Source organism: Rhagoletis pomonella, unplaced genomic scaffold (assembly GCF_013731165.1).
Source record: "Rhagoletis pomonella isolate Grant_MI unplaced genomic scaffold, Rhpom_1.0 Rhpom_scaffold_00005, whole genome shotgun sequence".
Taxonomy (NCBI): Eukaryota; Metazoa; Arthropoda; class Insecta; order Diptera; family Tephritidae; genus Rhagoletis; species Rhagoletis pomonella.
This window is the reverse complement of record NW_023458559.1, coordinates 49,650,730-49,667,795: the sequence shown is the minus strand read 5'-3', so window position 1 is coordinate 49,667,795 and position 17,066 is coordinate 49,650,730. Positions and strand designations below refer to the sequence as shown.

Here is a 17,066-nt window from a genome sequence, read left to right as displayed (position 1 = left end):
TTTTACTGCCTTTGCCTCATTCTCATTACAGCAAGATCTATTCCAAACACCATCGACAGCTAGCTACAACCACAATGAGAAGCCACCATATAGCTATGCTCAGTTGATTGTACAAGCTATATCAGCAGCACCGGATAAACAATTGACACTATCGGGCATTTATTCATTCATTGTAAAGCATTATCCGTACTATCGTAAGGAAACTAACAAAGGTTGGCAGAACTCTATTCGCCATAATCTCAGCTTGAATAGGTGTGTAAATATAAATAAACCTATTTAACAAATACATATATTCACTAAATCATTTTTGCACATGTTCGATAGGTATTTCATTAAAGTGGCACGCTCTCAAGATGAGCCGGGGAAGGGCAGTTTTTGGCGCATTGATCCCGATAGTGGCGCCAAGTTGATTGATCACAGCTACAAGAAACGCCGTCAGCGCAGCAGCCAAGGTTTTCGCCCATCATATGGCATGCCGCGTTCGGCACCGGTCTCACCGAGTCACATGGGTATGCATGCATATATTCTTTATATAATAATTAATTATTCAAATTACTTTACAGACAATTCGCGTGAGAGTTCACCTTTACAGGATTTCGTTTTGCAATCGGCCCCTGGCTCGCCTGGCATGTCAATCGAGCAGCGCGCTGCCGATGGTGGTAATAAGTCTACAAGCAAGCGATAGCGCGTTTGTTTTTCTTTTAGTATAATAACAAAAATAATGTGCGTTGCATTGCAGATCTTATGTACAACAATACAACTCAGAATATGCACCATTCGACGGCTAACAATTCCCACAATCAATACAAGTAAATTTTTTGTTTTATTTTTAATATTTTGAATTTTGGTTTTTGGGTTTGCTCAATTCGAAATCATCAATTATGGCGCTTCTAAATTATTGCCATTTTTTTAAGTTATTATTTGTATGTCGAATATTTCTCTTGTAATTAAGGTCATCTCGTAAGAAGCAACTCGGTGCTAACTTTGTTGTGTGGAAGTTTCTTAGCGTAATTTTAGTAAAGCATAAATATTCTAAAATAATATGGGTCAGTCCTAACCACCTACGACAAAGAGATTATTTAAGAGTTAGATTTTTAGGAATATCTGGGTCGTCCTGGTCACGTAAACCCGGTTGTCGGGGAACGTGTACTCTCTCCTATGTTATGGCGTTTATTAGTAGATGAACTACTTGAGATATTATCCAATAATTTCATAATGTTAATTGTTCAGAGAACAGTTATTCTGACTAAGAAAGGAGCGCAATGCGAATATCAACACTGCCGCAACGACCTTCATTTCTTTCACCAAGTATTTGGTAAATAACACTGGTTAAAAAAGAGATAGAAATGTAATTCAAAGGGAAACAACATGAGCTTAAATATTTTCCAGAAAGCTAGCTGGTATATTCGTCACATGCGATATCGTACTACTCGTCCCGTAAAAACACATTTTTTCGGATTATGACACACGTGAACGCACTCTTTGTCCCATTCAGCTTATACTGCCCGACGTATCACGTAATTTTCTTTCGTATCGTTTTCGATCCGTGAACGGATGTTACGATTCGAGCGCTGAATTGAGACTTCGGCCGGTTGTGATTTAAACTTAGTTTAAACGCTCGAGCTGGCTAGTTTAAACAAAGATTATCTAAACAAATGCCAGCCTGCTGTTCAATATGAACGCAAATTACGTAATCTAAGTTTAAACTAGCCCTATTGTCTACTGCACACCTCTAACCACTCGACTTCGGTGGCCGCCAAAAAAAAAAAAATATATTTATGAAAAATTCTAGTAAGTGTAAATAGATTTTTTTTTTAACAAAACACATAGTTTTACGGTTTGAAGCATTTTACGAAAGTTAGCACCAAGCTTACATTATCCCTTAATATTATTTCATGGGTCGGTTATGGAAAGCAGCGCAATCCGAGATGAAGTCTGTTTCGTAATATATAAACTGTCATCATATTGTAAAATCAACAATCTGCGAACGCATCAGAGAAAATTTAGTTTTTCTCAAAAAAATTTCCTCGGCAACAACAAAAATGCAGTTGCCGGTATAGCAGCTTTTAGTTGCCAGTTACCATCTCTAATATCCTTTCTTCAATTTGCTACGCAGCTTAAACTCAGTTGCCATCCGTAATCGGCCCATTAATTAAACTTATTTTTCCACCTTTTATTCAATATGACTAACTCTCAATTGCTACTCGATTTCAATACGTTTCAGTAGTAGCGGAAGCCCATACTATGTTTCAAATCAAAATTCAGCTATAACCGGTGGACAACAACATCAACAGCAGCAGCAGTTGCACAATGAGAGTGGAGCTGGCAATATTGGCAATAGCAGTGGAAATGGTGTTGGCGCCTTGATTGCACTCAAACGCAATCATGCAATGGCAGCTGGCGCACAACAGCAGCAGCAGCAACAGCAGCAAGTGCAAACGTTGCATCCTGACATCATATATGAGGAAATGCCCACTGACTACAGTGGAAATATGGAATCGGGCGATGAATGTGGCAGTATTGGTGGTGGTGGTGGCAGTAGCGGTAATGGTGGTGGCTCTAGTGATGCTGCCAAACGACCCAAATACATTTCCGAAGTACTCTGATGTGTTGCTGTTGCCGTTTCCGTTTCTTCTAATGTTTGCAAGTAAATAAGCAAATTCAACATAAAACAAAACAATGATAACATTAACTATTGACAAACAATTGCCGCCACAAAATACCCGTGCGATCTCAAATGCATACTTTACATATATACATACATACATACATACATACAAACATTTATTTTAAATGTAAAACCAATTTGTTATACACAATGCCCAATTCATGAATAGGTAATAATTTTCAAATGGTTCCGCCTATTGCTTTTCGCTCACGGTATATTTTAAAAGCACATGCAAAAAAAAGCATATTGAAACCTTTTATCAAGCTTTTATTAGTATTTAAATAGCTAATAGCGCATTTGGTATTTTTTAAGAATTTTATGTTTTGATCAAAAACCGTCTCACCTTAATTAAATTGACTGCAATTGTTACCTTAGTGTCACCTAAAAAAATATTAATACCTTTCTGAATTGGGCTAAAAACGTGAAAACACTAAACACAGCAGCGGCACAGCGCAGAGCAAAAGACACTGAAACACATACATACAAAAACAGATAGATACAAACATTGCAAAAACTGTTGATGGCGAATTGCTTAATGCGAATGAAAAATTAATATCACAACAAAACTTGTGGAACAAACAGGAAGACAACAAACAATGATAAATCTTCATTATTACACCATCGGTATATTGAATTTAACAAGCGAAATATGTAAACAAAAAAGTAATTGTTTTATCGTTTTTAATCTCTCTGAAATATGAATATACAAATCACCCTTTATTGCTTTAATATTTGTTGTAATGATTTATTCGTTAAACGATTATCAAAATTGTAGATGTACTTGTGTACCCTGGACGAATTCAATATGCTTGATGATGCTATATTAAACTACTTAGTATGAAAAAAAGGGACAAAACAAGAAAAAAAGAAAACAAATTAACTACTTAAAAGTTGAAAAAAAGCTAAATACACACAAAAAAATCAAAACAAAAATAAAAAACAAATTTAAGAAATTGTAAACAAGCAAGCATATGAAAGTAGTACATTTTAAATGGTGGAAATAATAATAATTTAATATACAAGTAATAATAAATATACAAGCTAAAAATAAAGCAGCATGTTTGGAAGCAGGAAGCATGGAATGGTGGATACAAAAGCAACATCAAAATAGGCAAGGAAAGGCAAAGCGAAACAAAAAATTAATAAATCATCGTTGTGTGGCAACTGAAAAGGAAGCAAAAGAATTAATTACCTATCTCTACATACCTACAATTATATCGAACCTAAATCTAGAAAAACAAATTACAACTAATAACAAAAATTTTAATTATAAAGCAAGCAAGCAAACAAACAAAACCCCAACAAACAAATTTATGATAAAGATATGTATAATGATGATTGCACTTTATTTCTATTATAATAATAATAAAGAAAACTCCATTTCAATGTTTGGACAAAATGTGTATTGAGAAAAAATACAAAGAATATAGATAATCTCTGTGTATTCCTCATTCTTTACAATATCAATGTAAAATATGTTGTTTTAACTTGATGCAGTTTTCTTCGGGATTCTGGCGAATTCTTATATTTTATGTGGAACAGAGCTAGAGCTAGCGGGCTGTTAGCAAATATTATTAGAAACTTATCACTAAATCAATTAATTAAAAAAAAAAAAATACAAAAAATGCATATTGCCTAGTTTGTTGATCTAGTAATTTGCGTACCCAAAATACTAGTCAAATAATAGTTTGTGTTTTTTCTATAGATACCTTTATTCAAGCTCATAAACAAAAGAAAACACAGATATGCAATACGCTTCAAATCACCGTAAAAGACATCATGGCGCGAACCATATCCAATTTGCAAATACTGTATACCGAAAACGAAGGCAGTAAACTTGGGCACAGTACGCAGCTCTTCTATATTACCAGATATATGTCCATGATATTGTGCAACTTGATAATGTTCAACGGGCATACCTTGCTTGGCATCGGTAAGTACTGGTGCGTTCGGTAAGTACAAGTGTCGTCAATTTCATATCTGTATCGATGAAACCGCTGAGAGAGAAGCAGATGTAGCCCTATCGACATACAACTTTTGAGGGATTTCGCCGTCCTAAACAGGGTTAGATCGCCGAAACAACCGCCCCTGGTCGGATAAAACTCCAGTCATTCCGGTACGATTTTATCGCCAAAAGTCGGTTCCAAGGAATATTTATGGGGACAAATTAAAACAATATGTAAAAAAATTAATTTTTCTTTAGCAGTTTACTATTTTTCAATATAAAATTTAAGAACTTCCTGACTTCACTCTGGTGAAGTAGTAGTGAAGACATTTCTATTATGTAATTTCTTCACCAGGTAACTTTTTTTTTTATTTGTATCCCATTTCGTTGCCTCCACACTTAACAAGATTTTGATATGATTTTTCTCATAAAATGCAGATTTACGTAAATAAATATCATCAATTTCGAATTCCCTAACTTTGGATAAGATGGTATGGTCATAGAGCAAATATTCCTCGCGAAAGACATCACTATGCTACCGGTGTACACTTCTTGACGTAATGTTTCTGCACATGGCGCCGACTCTGGTCCACCACCTCCAAGCAGAAAGAGGCGTTCATTTGACTTTTGGTAAGCTACCATATCTATGGTACGATCGATTTTATTGAGGTCTACATATATGTCTGGCGCGGACTTGCGCCTCTCTGTGCCAATTTCAACCGGGTATGTTGGTAACAAATATAAGTCTCGGTAAATCCTCATTTATTGAAGCAGGCGCCATGTCTTGAGCAACGTATTCGTTCACGACCCAAAACTCATTTTATCAAGGGAGCTCCCTCATGCAGTCATGTTGCTCCAACTGCCCATATGCGCCCGTTTTGTCGTATTAACAGCAGCTTATTATTTTCATCAAAATTAACAGCCTCATTGTGTAAGTCGCAAATTAGGCCAAATTGTACGACTCGACAAAATTGGCATTGTCTACTGTCGTGCTGAAATAAATAAACGACGAAAATTGTACAGTGCTGCCAAGTTTTCCCGTTTTAATACACTAGTCGAGTGGAAATTTTAGGCAATGACGTGAAATTTTCGATACGATTCGACTCTCGAAAAACGACTTGCATTCGACACGACTCGCGGAATGAGGTTGTAAATTCCTTAACTTCATCGTTATTAATAACGGATTCATAGAAAATCGTAATTGGTTGGGCAAATTCCGCCATTTTCTATTGAAATAGTAGCGTTAACTATTGATTTTTAAAACTGTTGAATTAAAAAAACTAACGTCAAAATGGAATACTACGTTTGTCAGAAAACGCGAAAAACTTTCTTAGCACATGATAATCATATGGGCAAGGGCGACATTACCTTAGGTTTTTTTTTACAAATTATAACACAAAATTTGCTCCTGCTTTTGCTGAAAAGTAAATAAAAGCCCTGTGTACAGTTTTAGCGCATAATCTCAAAAATGCCAAATTTTGAGTTGTGACTCTTTTGAAGACGGTGTGCGAATTCATAAGAAAGCTTCAGTAAAATAGGTCCCTTTTCCGTAGTCTTCTTCATGTAACTGTTAAAGTTCACAACTTCCTCTTTTACACTTCCGCAGCTGTTGTGAATGCGTTTACAATGCAACCCTGCATACGGCGGCCATTTATTTCAGCAGGTTTTCGTGAAATGCACTGTTCGATTTGCATCTGATCCGTTCGCTCTTCAATCGACTTTATAATTTGTCGTATTTAAATTCACCCTACAGGAGGAAAGTATTTTCATCAGAATAAAAAAAACATAAATCTTTAAAAATGCCTGCTAAAGCTGTATGTGTAATAAACGGAGATGCGAAGGGCACCGTTTTCTTCGAACAGCAGGTAAGAGAAGCGTACAAATTGATTTGGACTTCTTTGATTCTATTGGGGTCCAAGGTCACGACACCGGCTGTCGCAGCGGAGCCCCACAAACGCAGTCGGCGTTTCGTTTAATTTTTCTTTTTGTAAAATTATCAATACACAAGTATCATATCAGCAGCATGAATAAGCGTTTTTAATGTTAAAAAGTATAATGAAAAAATGTAGGATTAATTATCCGATTGTTGGGTGCCGTGTGCCGTAGTTCGCCAATGTGTAAAGTACCTACATACATATTTACATTGGTATGTTCAATGTTAATATTAAATGAGATAGCAGAGCTTGTTATCAAATTGAGGAGTATATTGTGAAATTTGTAATACATATATTGCTTTTTACGTTGACCAGCTTTTTTTTTAATGATAATGAATGCTAATTAATTCCAATCGTTAGCGACGCGTAAAACCTTAAAAGTTTATGGAGCTGCTTTTATTATGTATGCATATAAGAAAAGAACCTTTCGACACATTGTATGTAAGTACACATATGTGCAGAAATATTTTTTATCAAACATTAACTCGATACACATATGTATGTAGGAATGTAGGTCTTCGTATTATAATATATACATACATAATTAGGGGATTCACAAGACGTGTTAACCGTCGTAAAATCTTAAGGTTAACATCTTTTTTAATTAAAATGGTTTTAGGGGATTTCTAACTAAACCGAAATTCTTTTAAACTGATAAAGAATATATAATTAGCCAACCCCCCAACCATTTTAACCGCTATTTTACATAAACAAGTGTTAAGCTTAAGATTTTACGACGGTTAACACGTCTTGTGAATCCCCTAAATATGTACTCTGCGACAATCATTTGAATGCATACCCAAGTTACAAAATGTTTAATTACGTGCATTATTTTTAGGATGTCAATTCTCCCGTTAAAGTAACAGGCGAGGTCTTGGGTCTCTCCAAGGGTCAACATGGCTTCCATGTGCACGAATTTGGAGATAACACCAATGGCTGCACATCGGCTGGTCCCCATTTCAATCCAGCTGGCAAAGAGCATGGCGCTCCAACCGACGAAAATCGTCATTTAGGTGATTTGGGTAACATTGAGGCCCCTGGTAATGGTCCAACTAAGGTTTGTGTATTATTTAATAACACAAATATCTTAATTTTTTATTTAAATTTTTTCATTTTCCTTAAGGTCGAAATTACCGACAGTCAGATTACACTTTTCGGTCCCAACAGCATTGTCGGACGCACTATTGTTGTGCACGCTGATCCCGATGACTTGGGCAAAGGCGGTCACGAATTGAGCAAGTCAACTGGAAATGCAGGCGCTCGTCTGGGTTGCGGTGTCATTGGCATTAGCAAGTCTTAAGGTGGTTTTAAGTTTCGTTTTCAATTACAGTCAGTCAATAAAGTTTAGGTACGGGGTTTTTTTTACACGACTTTCAACTATTAAAAATTTGATTTTTTGCAAATTTTTTGTAAAAATATGTTTAATTAATTCTCCAAAAAAACCCCAAAAGTCAGCGCTCCAAACCTTGTGCAAAATTAAAGAAAATTCTGCAAAATTGCATTCAAATATTGCACTTTTTATTTACGTTCTCTAAAAAAAAGCTGAGTATGCAGTTTTTTAGCCAATTAAATTTTAGTATAATAAAGTGCAAGTATGACGAAGTTGGACTTATCATTGATTTTTGGAATATTTTTTGTTGAAGGTGTCACACATTTTTTCCACATTAAACAATTAGCAAACATTATTTTATATAGCGAAACTGAGCAACAAAAAAATTGCTAAAAATAAATGGTAGGTCCTAGCTACCTAAAAATTGCACTTTGTTATACTAAAATTGAATGGGCTAAAAAACTGCGTTCGCAACTTTATTCTAAATGCTGTAAATAAAAAGTGCAATGTTTGGACGAAAATTTGCAAATTTTCTTTACTTTTGCATAAGGTTTGGAACTCTCATTGTTGGGGTTTGTTTGTAGAATTAATCATATTTTTATAAAAAATTAGCGAAAAGTAAAATATCTAAAAAATAGTTGCCGGTATTGTAAAAAATTCGCTGGACCTAAACTTTATTGACTGACTGTATATTTGAATGTTGTTCAAAAAGCGAATGTAGAGTGCTCTAGAACAACTTTCGCGTTAAAATGAATTTTCAATTATTATATGAATAGGTATATACATATATAATATGATACTGCACTTAGCATTTCAGCAGCTGATTTAACTGATTAAAAATAGTGTAAGGTACCTCAAAGTTACCGCTTATATAGGTGGGGTAATATAAATAAAACGGTGGAAAGGATAACATTGTAATGAATGAATGAATCATTTTAGCATGTAAGCAATCAGAAAATTTTTATTTAAGACTACATAGATTTGATCGCTCTCACATAGCTGCAAGACGGCAGCAAAAATATCAGCGCGAGGATTCAAGAAGTCACCTTATAAATTGACGTCAATAAATCAAATGTTCCAACGGCAGACGGCTCAGATTTCTATCTGACCTAGGAGTGTCACTTCAGCAACTTTACATAATATTTTTCAACAAAAACCAACGACTTTCCGATGACCGGTAATACGTTGCCAAAACGAGCAGGGGAAACAGACAATGACAATCACTTCAGCACACCACGAAAGATCAAACATACAAAAGTAATAAAAACAAAAGAGATAATTTAAAGCGACTACTGCTTTTTATTTTATTTTTTCATATAGATGCATTTTAATAATTTATAAGCAGTTGTAAAATATCAATGTATGTATTTACTTCGCCAGTGCACGAGCATAAATTACAAGTATAATGAAATGAATACAAAATACAATTTTACACTAAAATTCAATTTAACTATTCGCCGCTTCAATTTCTTTGTAAACTTCACGTTTGTATTCATCCAAACCACCCTCCATAGCGCGCACAGTACGATTGCCGCAAACCCAAAGCTCCTTGCAAACGACCTTGATAAGGCGTTCGTCGTGAGATACTAAAATGACGCCACCCTATGAAGAGAAAAATGTTGTTTTAATAAAAAATTGAATACACTTTTGTAGCGAAAATATTTGGTACGAAATATCAGATGACATAATAGTTCAGCCTAACATTCGAGGCTTAGCAATACCTTAAATGCATTAATCGCTCTTCCTAAGGCATCAATGGTCTCAATATCCAAGTGATTTGTAGGTTCATCAAGCACCAAAAAGTTAGGATCGGCTAAAAAAAAAAAATTCCGATAACTATTGATTTATTTCAATTATTTTAGTACACAATACCCATGCACATTTTCGCAAGAGCTACACGCGATTTCTGTCCTCCCGATAAACTGGCAATGCTCTGCAAAGCCAACTGCCCTGATATGCCAAAACTGCCCAATTGTCGTCGGTATTCTTCGTCCGGCCGTCCTTGGAAGAGTTCGGCCAAAACGCCCACACAGGTGGTATTCATATTCAAATGATCGACGTGATGTTGCGCAAAGTAACCAATACGAAGACCCCGATGCGAAATGATGTTGCCATGTATGGTGGTCAATTGACCAACAATGATTTTGAGCAATGTTGTTTTACCAGCACCGTTTTCACCTACCTAAAACAACGAATGTATGCATACAAAATTCGTAGAAGTCAAAGATATTTATATATATGTAATTAGATCACATTTCAACTTACTATACAAATTCTAGAATCGGAGGTAGCTGATAAATTCACATTTTTAAAAACGGGCAATGGATCTGTGTCTTTATATCTAAATTCGATTTCGGATAAAGCTAATACCGGTGGATTTAAAGGTTCAACATCAGGGAATTTCAGTTTAACTTCGATTTCTTTCTCAACAGGTTTCAATTCGGGGCTGAAATTGGAAGTTGAAGAGAACGGAATCACTTATGTACAAATTAATGGACTGATTAAACCTACACAGAGTTTAAAGCTAGCAATACGACTTAGCCTAACACTTATATTTTATAGACTTACAGTTTTTCCAACATTTTAATTTTTGACTGCACGGATGAAGCGCGGTTAGCGTTGTAACGAAAGCGGTCGATGAATTCTTGGACGTGCGCACGATGTGCCATTTGTGCCTCATATTCGCGCCGCTGGGACTTCATCTTTTCGTTTTTAGTCTTTTCAAACTGCTCATAATTACCTCTACATGAAATTTTTAATATTAGTTGCCGAATAGCAATTACATTGGCAAACCTGCATTCATTAACTCACTTGTAAGCTTCCAGTGCCTGGGAATGTAGATGTATGATATCCGTTGGTACAGTTTCCAAAAAGTTACGATCGTGAGAAACAACTAAAAGCGTTGTCGGCCAAGTCTGAAGGTAATTTTCCAGCCAAATAATAGCCTTAATATCCAACATGTTTGTCGGTTCATCGAGCAATAGTAAATCGGGTTTGGAGAAGAGCGCACGTGCTAAAGCCAAACGCATACGCCAGCCGCCAGAGAAAGATCTTGTTGGTCTTTGCTGCATATCGGCGTCAAAACCCAAACCACGTAATATAACAGAAGCACGTGCCACCGCTTTGTCAGCTTCAATATTTTGCAATTGTGCGTACACTTCATTCAATTCGGAACTTAATTTCGTATCCTGTACACCGCTATTTAGTGTGGCAAGTATTTCTTTTTCGCGTGTCAATAGGCGATTACGCTCTAAATCACATTCCAAAACACTATCAACGGCTTTAGTATCATTGCCGACTACTTCCTGTTCGACATGAAGCACGCTAATGTGTGAGGGAATGGCCAATTGCCGATCAGATATCATGCGAAGCAGGGTGGTTTTACCCAAACCATTACGGCCGACTAGACCATAGCGCCGGCCGCACGATAACAACAAGTTTGCATTTTGCAACAGAACCCTGCGAATAAATAATGAAATAAATCTACTTGCTGGTTGGCATTCAAGAGGGTGGGAACGGATTTTTAGGACCTAAAGATCTATAAAAAAAAAGGCAAAATAAAATAACTTTTAGGCAGGAAAAGGCACTTGAAGTGGCAAATTGGCAAAGGGAACTAAAGAAAGAATTTATTTTAAGGATGTTTATTTTACAAGTCAAAAGAGAAAAACTAGGAACTAGTTTCATTATATGAAAAATGTATGCTTCAAATCTTTGACTATTTTCTCTTTTCTAGTTTTTAATTCACAAAACTTTAATCTCTATTGTTGTACCTAGTAACATTGTCGTTCCCACGACAGTCGGGTCTACGTAACCGGAACGACCCAGATTTATATTTGGCCAAGGACTGTCACTCCAGCAACGCTCCGCAAAAACCCTTTGGGGAGCTTGTATGCTGCTACAACAACAACAACATGCATTTTGAAGTTTTCTGGCAGCATTTTTATTCGATTTTCGCGAAGAAAAGCCTTGAATGTACTAAACGTCCGCTGACGTTAGTTGATACAAGTGGTCCCAATTTAAATATGGAACGTTTAAAACATTCATATCCAAAATCAAATATATATATATGGAATCAGGGAAAGCTAAATCGTGGACATTGTTAATGGAATATATTCTGACTCTTTTGCAGAAAAAAGGTATTTTCCATTAAATCCGTTCCCTGGTTATGTACATACTTGTCACCAAAAGCCAAATCGAAGTTCTCGATTTTAATGTCCATCGAACGATTGGTACCCTTTTGTTCCATTTTAGTATTTTTCTTGCTCATCACTTGTGAAGCTGTTGCAGTTTGCAGCTTGACGGGCGCGGCTACGGCTGATTTTCCCACGTCAGACCGTTTTTCTTGCTTTTGCTGTAGCTTTGCTTCGGCCTTCTCTAGTTTCTTACTATTTACCTTCTGCATTTAAAAGAAATTATGCACATGCATGTTATGGTTTTTATTTCTTATATTGAAAAAATATTTTACCGATCCACCGTCCTTTGAATTAAGCCATATGCTTTGCATATTTTTATCAACATTTTCCATCTCTTTTGCCATTTCGGCGATATTGACGGGTGCATTTAATACTTTACGTGTCTCATTTTTAGTATTTTTTTTGATGATATTATAAAATTGATCGCAGAGTTCTCTACAAGAAAAAAGGTTTATTAAAGTAACTTCCAATTTTCGTTTTGCAACTAACCTTATATCATCCTCTGTCTTTTCCATATCAATGCTTTGCAGTATATCACCCACGGCCTCATAGATATCATCGCATGACTCAAAGTCTTCCAAACTACCACATAGTACACCTGAAATGCGAATTTGTCGGTGGATCAAACTTCTCTTCAGAATGTGACCAACTTACCCTCCACATAATCCTTTAGCTCATTGTCAATGGCTGGAAACTCACGCTGTAAAATATGCGTAAATTTGCCCATTTTTATCCCTCCGTGCAGTTCTTAAATTCCTGGAACGTGGTATACTTTCCCCACTGCAAGGCAGTAGCCAGCCTTCAATGCACAACACGACAAATTGCCACACAGTTGCACTACTGCGGTGACTATTTGTTATTATATACTGTTTTTTTTTCAACTTTAGTAGCTTCTAACTACCGTTGATAACTAATAGTTTGCGCTACATAAAATTTATATGAAAATTTGCAAAAATTCCATACAATTTGTACACGCAGGAAAAAGTTCACAGAAGGGATGTCGGAAAAACATCGATGCATCGAAAATATCGATATTTTGCTTCGATGCATCGAAAATTTTCCACTCGATGTATAAATAGTCATGTATCGATGTTTTTTGAAAGCTGACAGCTACGGTACATTGAACCGTCATTCCAGTTTTAAAATTGTTAAAAAAAAAAGGTGACTATGGCCAAAAAATTTAAATGGCTGCAAGAAGTTCCGTTAGAAACATAATTAGCTCAGTCGCAGTAATTTATTTTAAATTTTTTACAATTTTGCTAAATAACATAACATATTTTGTTGTGAAACATTATACGCCCTTCGATGGATCGAAAAATATCGATGTACATTTCGATGCATCGAACCAAAGAAAAACATCGATGTATTTTTGCCACTGATATTCCTAGTTCACAGCTGGGGTAATAACGGTGCAGCGAACAAAGGTGGCGCCGTCAGTGGTACCGCTACTTTGGTTTTGCCGATTTTGACAGTTGTGGTAACTTGTAAATAAACCTTTGTTTACAAATCAGCGAAAGAGAAATATGAATTATAAGTAAAAATCAGTTTAAATTGTGTTAATTTGCAATTTGTGAGTGATTTTTGAGTTGAAGACTGCGTAAAAACTAATACAATGAAGTGTGTTAAATAGCGACAGCCGTCAAGATGCAAGAAGCGTAGATACTAGTGTTGCGCTGGGACGAATCGCTGCATTTTGTGTACATAGGGCACGGCAAAGCCGTTCCCGAAATGTTTCTCTATTATTATATTAACAGCATTTCCTCACAATGATTTTTTTTCTGCTCCACGCAGCCTCTATTAGCAAGTTGACTAATCAATCCCGCAAAGATGCTGCTGCAGTTTTCTGCAGCAGCCTTAATTGCAAAGCAATGGAGTCTACTAAAACGTTTGCTGAAGCAGCCTCAATTGCAAAGCAATGGAGTGCACTAAAATGTTCACTGTTCTCTAAGAGATTAGGTGAAAAATGCAATATTTTCGCATTTAGCAAAATTAAAACACGTTTTTCGCTGTAAAGTGAACTGCTTTGGCAGTTTCAACTCGTTCTTCTTTTCGCTCTATTCTTTGTTTACTTGTGGTACACAAATGTCAACGCCCAGGACGGCGCAATCTTGTATTCTATCATTCTTGAACCTTTTTGTGTACTCCTCGGGCGGCGGGGGGGTAAGGGGGGGGGTTGGGGTACAATCTGATTAGGGTTGATAATGAGAAGGACCATGAATTTTCATGAACGAAAGACACAAGATCAGGTAAGAACAAGAGAGTTAAAAAAGTAGACTTTTTGTAGCGGGTTCTACGCCATCTTGTTTCACTGGAAAACGAGCGAAAAGTAAATAAAGAGCAAAGAAAACAACGAAAACCAAAATTATTGTCAGCCACTTTAAACGCACAATTTAGGTAAAATGATGCAATAAAATGCTTGAAAATGTGTTGTCATGTTGAATTAACTCCTCTTTACATAAATAAAAGTGTAAAATAGTGGTGCTTGTGATGTAAACAAACGCTCATCTGACCAACCCGCTTTCGCAAACTTTTTTCTCAAAACCAGTTACAAATACAACGTCGCGTTATTACGTGATCTTGTATTTGGACTTTCAAAATTGTGTGGTAGAATCTGTAAAAAATGTGGTAGATTTCAAACTGTGGCAGATCTCGAGTTTTGGATCAAACTTTGTACAAAAATTAAAAAAATTCTGCAAGGTTTCTCTGAAATTGCAAACATTTTAATTAAAATCTAAAAAGAAATGAATTTTAGTGTAAAAAGTGCAAGATTGAAGTTGCTAAAAATCAGAGCTGTAAAATTATTGAATCAGTAGGATCTGCATTCACTTGGCACTCGTTTCAAAGTTTTGATTGTTTGGCCGTATAAAAAAAAACCTTATTCCTGAGTGGCTTAAATTATTTTGAAACAAAAACAAACGTAATGTGTTGTTGAATGGCAGAGTTCCATTCAGTACAGAATGTGAATGTAACAAAAGTATTCGCAATCATCGTGATTGTAAATTTTCGTTGAATGCAAACAGTTTTGATCATTCAGTACTACACTGAAAAAATATGCCTTGGAAGAAAATATTTATTGGAGAAAATAGTCGTTTTACTTCTGCTTTTCTACCACTGCTACAATTTGGTAAAGCATTACCTAAGACCAGAAGTACGTACCAGCTTTGGATATTCTGTTAATGCTGTTTAAAACCAACTGCATGTTTTTGAAGGAAACTTCAATTTTGTACGTAGAAATAGAAAACTTGTTACTTCACATGCATGAGCGCCTGGTATTGGGAAATGAGAATATCGTTCTTTACAAATAAAAACTGAATATTATATTCTAAAAAAGGACATTATATGTATGTGGCTAAACCATGGACTGAATGATATAAGCTGCTATCATTTGATGGTTGTTATGCTTGATTATTTCATGTTCTGCACATTTTCCAATCTTTAAAAGAAAAAAATTATAGATACTAATTGTCTTGGAACATTTTGCACTCAGTTCTTAAACACCAAAACTATAAATTTGTACAATATGTTCATGTGAATCAAGCTGCGTTTCATGCGTGGAGGAGTCCAACCACAACCATTCATTCGTAGGACATGGCTTAGCCCGCGTGGCCGCTGTGCATTGATACGCGACACTATGTCAATATCGTTTTAAAGTTCATACACCTCATTATTCCATCATCTAAACTTACATATTTTTCTTAGTGTATAAAATTTGATTGGAACTGAATTAGAGAATGCACACATAGCAAAGTGTTCATTCATCTGGAAGCTAATTCAGTATTGAATTCCGTTTACTTCAGCATTCTCAGTTTTTCATTCAGTTATTTAGTACCTTACTGTGTGAAATCAATTTTTTTTTTTAATGATTGTAGATTGAAAAAAAATATAAGCCACACTACCAGATCAAAGGAAAATTAATGAAATCCTACTTGTAAATATTTCATGATTAAAATTTTAAATGATTTCGCAGTTTTACAGCTCTGCTAAAAATTGCGTTGAGTTTCGGCAATTTTTTTCCTTGACAGTGTAAGCAGTTCCTTCCATATCAGGATATTTTTCGAACATATTTTGAAAGATTTCTGTAATCTTGCGGAGAGCTGCCAGCTTTTCTTTTCATCACATCACGATGTAGCGAACAAATGTTGCACGTTCCAGAAACCGCTACTTGGGATTTACTGATTTTGACAATTCTAAAGTAAAAGTAAACAACGCATTAGAAACTTTAGATGCACTGAAATTTGCTAATACTTTCACAAATTTATTAGCGCAACCATGATAAAAACATAACAAGGTAAAACCATTGAGAGGCAGTCTGACGTTTGCCAACAATATAATTTTAAAATCAAAACTCAAACTCACACACACATTCTCATTTTCAATCTCAAACAACAACAATTGTGAACAATTTAATTTTTTTATTTTCAATTTTATATGATTTTAAAATGTTGGCAAACGTCAGAAAAAAATCATGGCCGACGAAATGAGAGAATGAATTTACCTTGTAATGTTTTTATCATGAGCGCAACGACTTATTTTTTACAGAAATTATTTTTTTTTGGTAGAAAACCACTTAATAAAAAACATTTGTTTTGAAGTTTTTTGTTATGTTGAAAGACTCCATTTATTTTAAGAAAAGATTACTAAAAAATTAACTTAAATAAAAATTCTTGAAACAATTTTTCGTTTTGTTGTAATTAAGGCATCTAGCACCGGGATTACGGATCCTGAACCCCGGGAATCCCGAGCCCTTTTTTGAGTCCTGAAACCCCGGGATCAAGCCCACGGGATCCCGGGGTATAATTTCTACCTCCGATTAGTGCTAATCAGACATTGAACAACCGGCCCTAAAGAAATGAAATAGGTAAAATTTTGACAGCTTATAAACATGTATACACACATGAGTTGCGTTCCCCAACTTTTCTGGGGGTTAAAACCTGTAAAACTGTCAAAAAGCAAAAGAAGCCAGAGAACCGAGTACGGGAACGCTTTCTGGTAAATT

At 35.6% G+C, this 17,066-nt stretch overlaps 3 protein-coding genes and 1 pseudogene across 10 annotated transcripts in view; 2 read left to right on the top strand and 2 right to left on the bottom strand.

Moving 5' to 3' along the window:
- The window catches only part of LOC118739123 (forkhead box protein K1), a 10,908-nt gene extending 6,806 nt beyond the window's left edge, over positions 1-4,102 (top strand). For 2 of the 8 annotated variants that reach the window (XM_036470280.1, XM_036470279.1), the window contains exons 4-8: positions 32-252; positions 325-509; positions 564-659; positions 740-809; positions 2,225-4,102. In XM_036470280.1, the coding sequence (XP_036326173.1) occupies positions 32-252; positions 325-509; positions 564-659; positions 740-809; positions 2,225-2,606 (954 nt within the window). In that variant the 3' untranslated portion in view covers positions 2,607-4,102. Of the gene's footprint in view, positions 1-31; positions 253-324; positions 510-563; positions 660-739; positions 815-2,224 lie in introns of those variants that run through there. The other 6 variants (XR_004992986.1, XM_036470283.1, XM_036470282.1 and 3 more) reach the window with 6 other exon arrangements.
- Positions 4,103-4,303: 201 nt separating this feature from the next.
- On the bottom strand, positions 4,304-5,836 carry LOC118740135 (annotated as a pseudogene).
- A 426-nt stretch (positions 5,837-6,262) lies between these two features.
- Positions 6,263-7,910, top strand: LOC118739133 (superoxide dismutase [Cu-Zn]). Its single transcript, XM_036470298.1, has 4 exons — positions 6,263-6,356; positions 6,395-6,478; positions 7,386-7,604; positions 7,671-7,910. Exons 2-4 carry the CDS (start codon positions 6,413-6,415, stop codon positions 7,845-7,847), a joined length of 462 nt encoding a protein of 153 aa, XP_036326191.1. The 5' UTR covers positions 6,263-6,356; positions 6,395-6,412; the 3' UTR covers positions 7,848-7,910.
- Positions 7,911-9,184: 1,274 nt separating this feature from the next.
- On the bottom strand, positions 9,185-13,079 carry LOC118739125 (ATP-binding cassette sub-family F member 3). Its single transcript, XM_036470288.1, has 10 exons — positions 12,725-13,079; positions 12,560-12,668; positions 12,343-12,505; positions 12,053-12,273; positions 10,689-11,336; positions 10,446-10,619; positions 10,143-10,323; positions 9,750-10,059; positions 9,599-9,690; positions 9,185-9,479 (listed from the first exon to the last, which is right to left on the bottom strand). Exons 1-10 carry the CDS (start codon positions 12,795-12,797, stop codon positions 9,324-9,326), a joined length of 2,127 nt encoding a protein of 708 aa, XP_036326181.1. The 5' UTR covers positions 12,798-13,079; the 3' UTR covers positions 9,185-9,323.
- Between the last annotated feature and the right edge of the window lie 3,987 nt (positions 13,080-17,066).

Coding starts and splice junctions, on each gene's coding strand:
- LOC118739133 (XM_036470298.1), top strand. CDS start 6,413: ATGCCTGCTAAAGCTGTATGTGTAATAAACGGAGATGCGAAGGGCACC. Junction 6,479..7,385: donor CCGTTTTCTTCGAACAGCAG/GTAAGAGAAGCG, acceptor CATTATTTTTAG/GATGTCAATTCTCCCGTTAA. Junction 7,605..7,670: donor CTGGTAATGGTCCAACTAAG/GTTTGTGTATTA, acceptor ATTTTCCTTAAG/GTCGAAATTACCGACAGTCA.
- LOC118739125 (XM_036470288.1), bottom strand. CDS start 12,797: ATGGGCAAATTTACGCATATTTTACAGCGTGAGTTTCCAGCCATTGAC. Junction 12,669..12,724: donor GCTAAAGGATTATGTGGAGG/GTAAGTTGGTCA, acceptor TTCGCATTTCAG/GTGTACTATGTGGTAGTTTG. Junction 11,337..12,052: donor GATTTGGCTTTTGGTGACAA/GTATGTACATAA, acceptor ATTTATTCGCAG/GGTTCTGTTGCAAAATGCAA.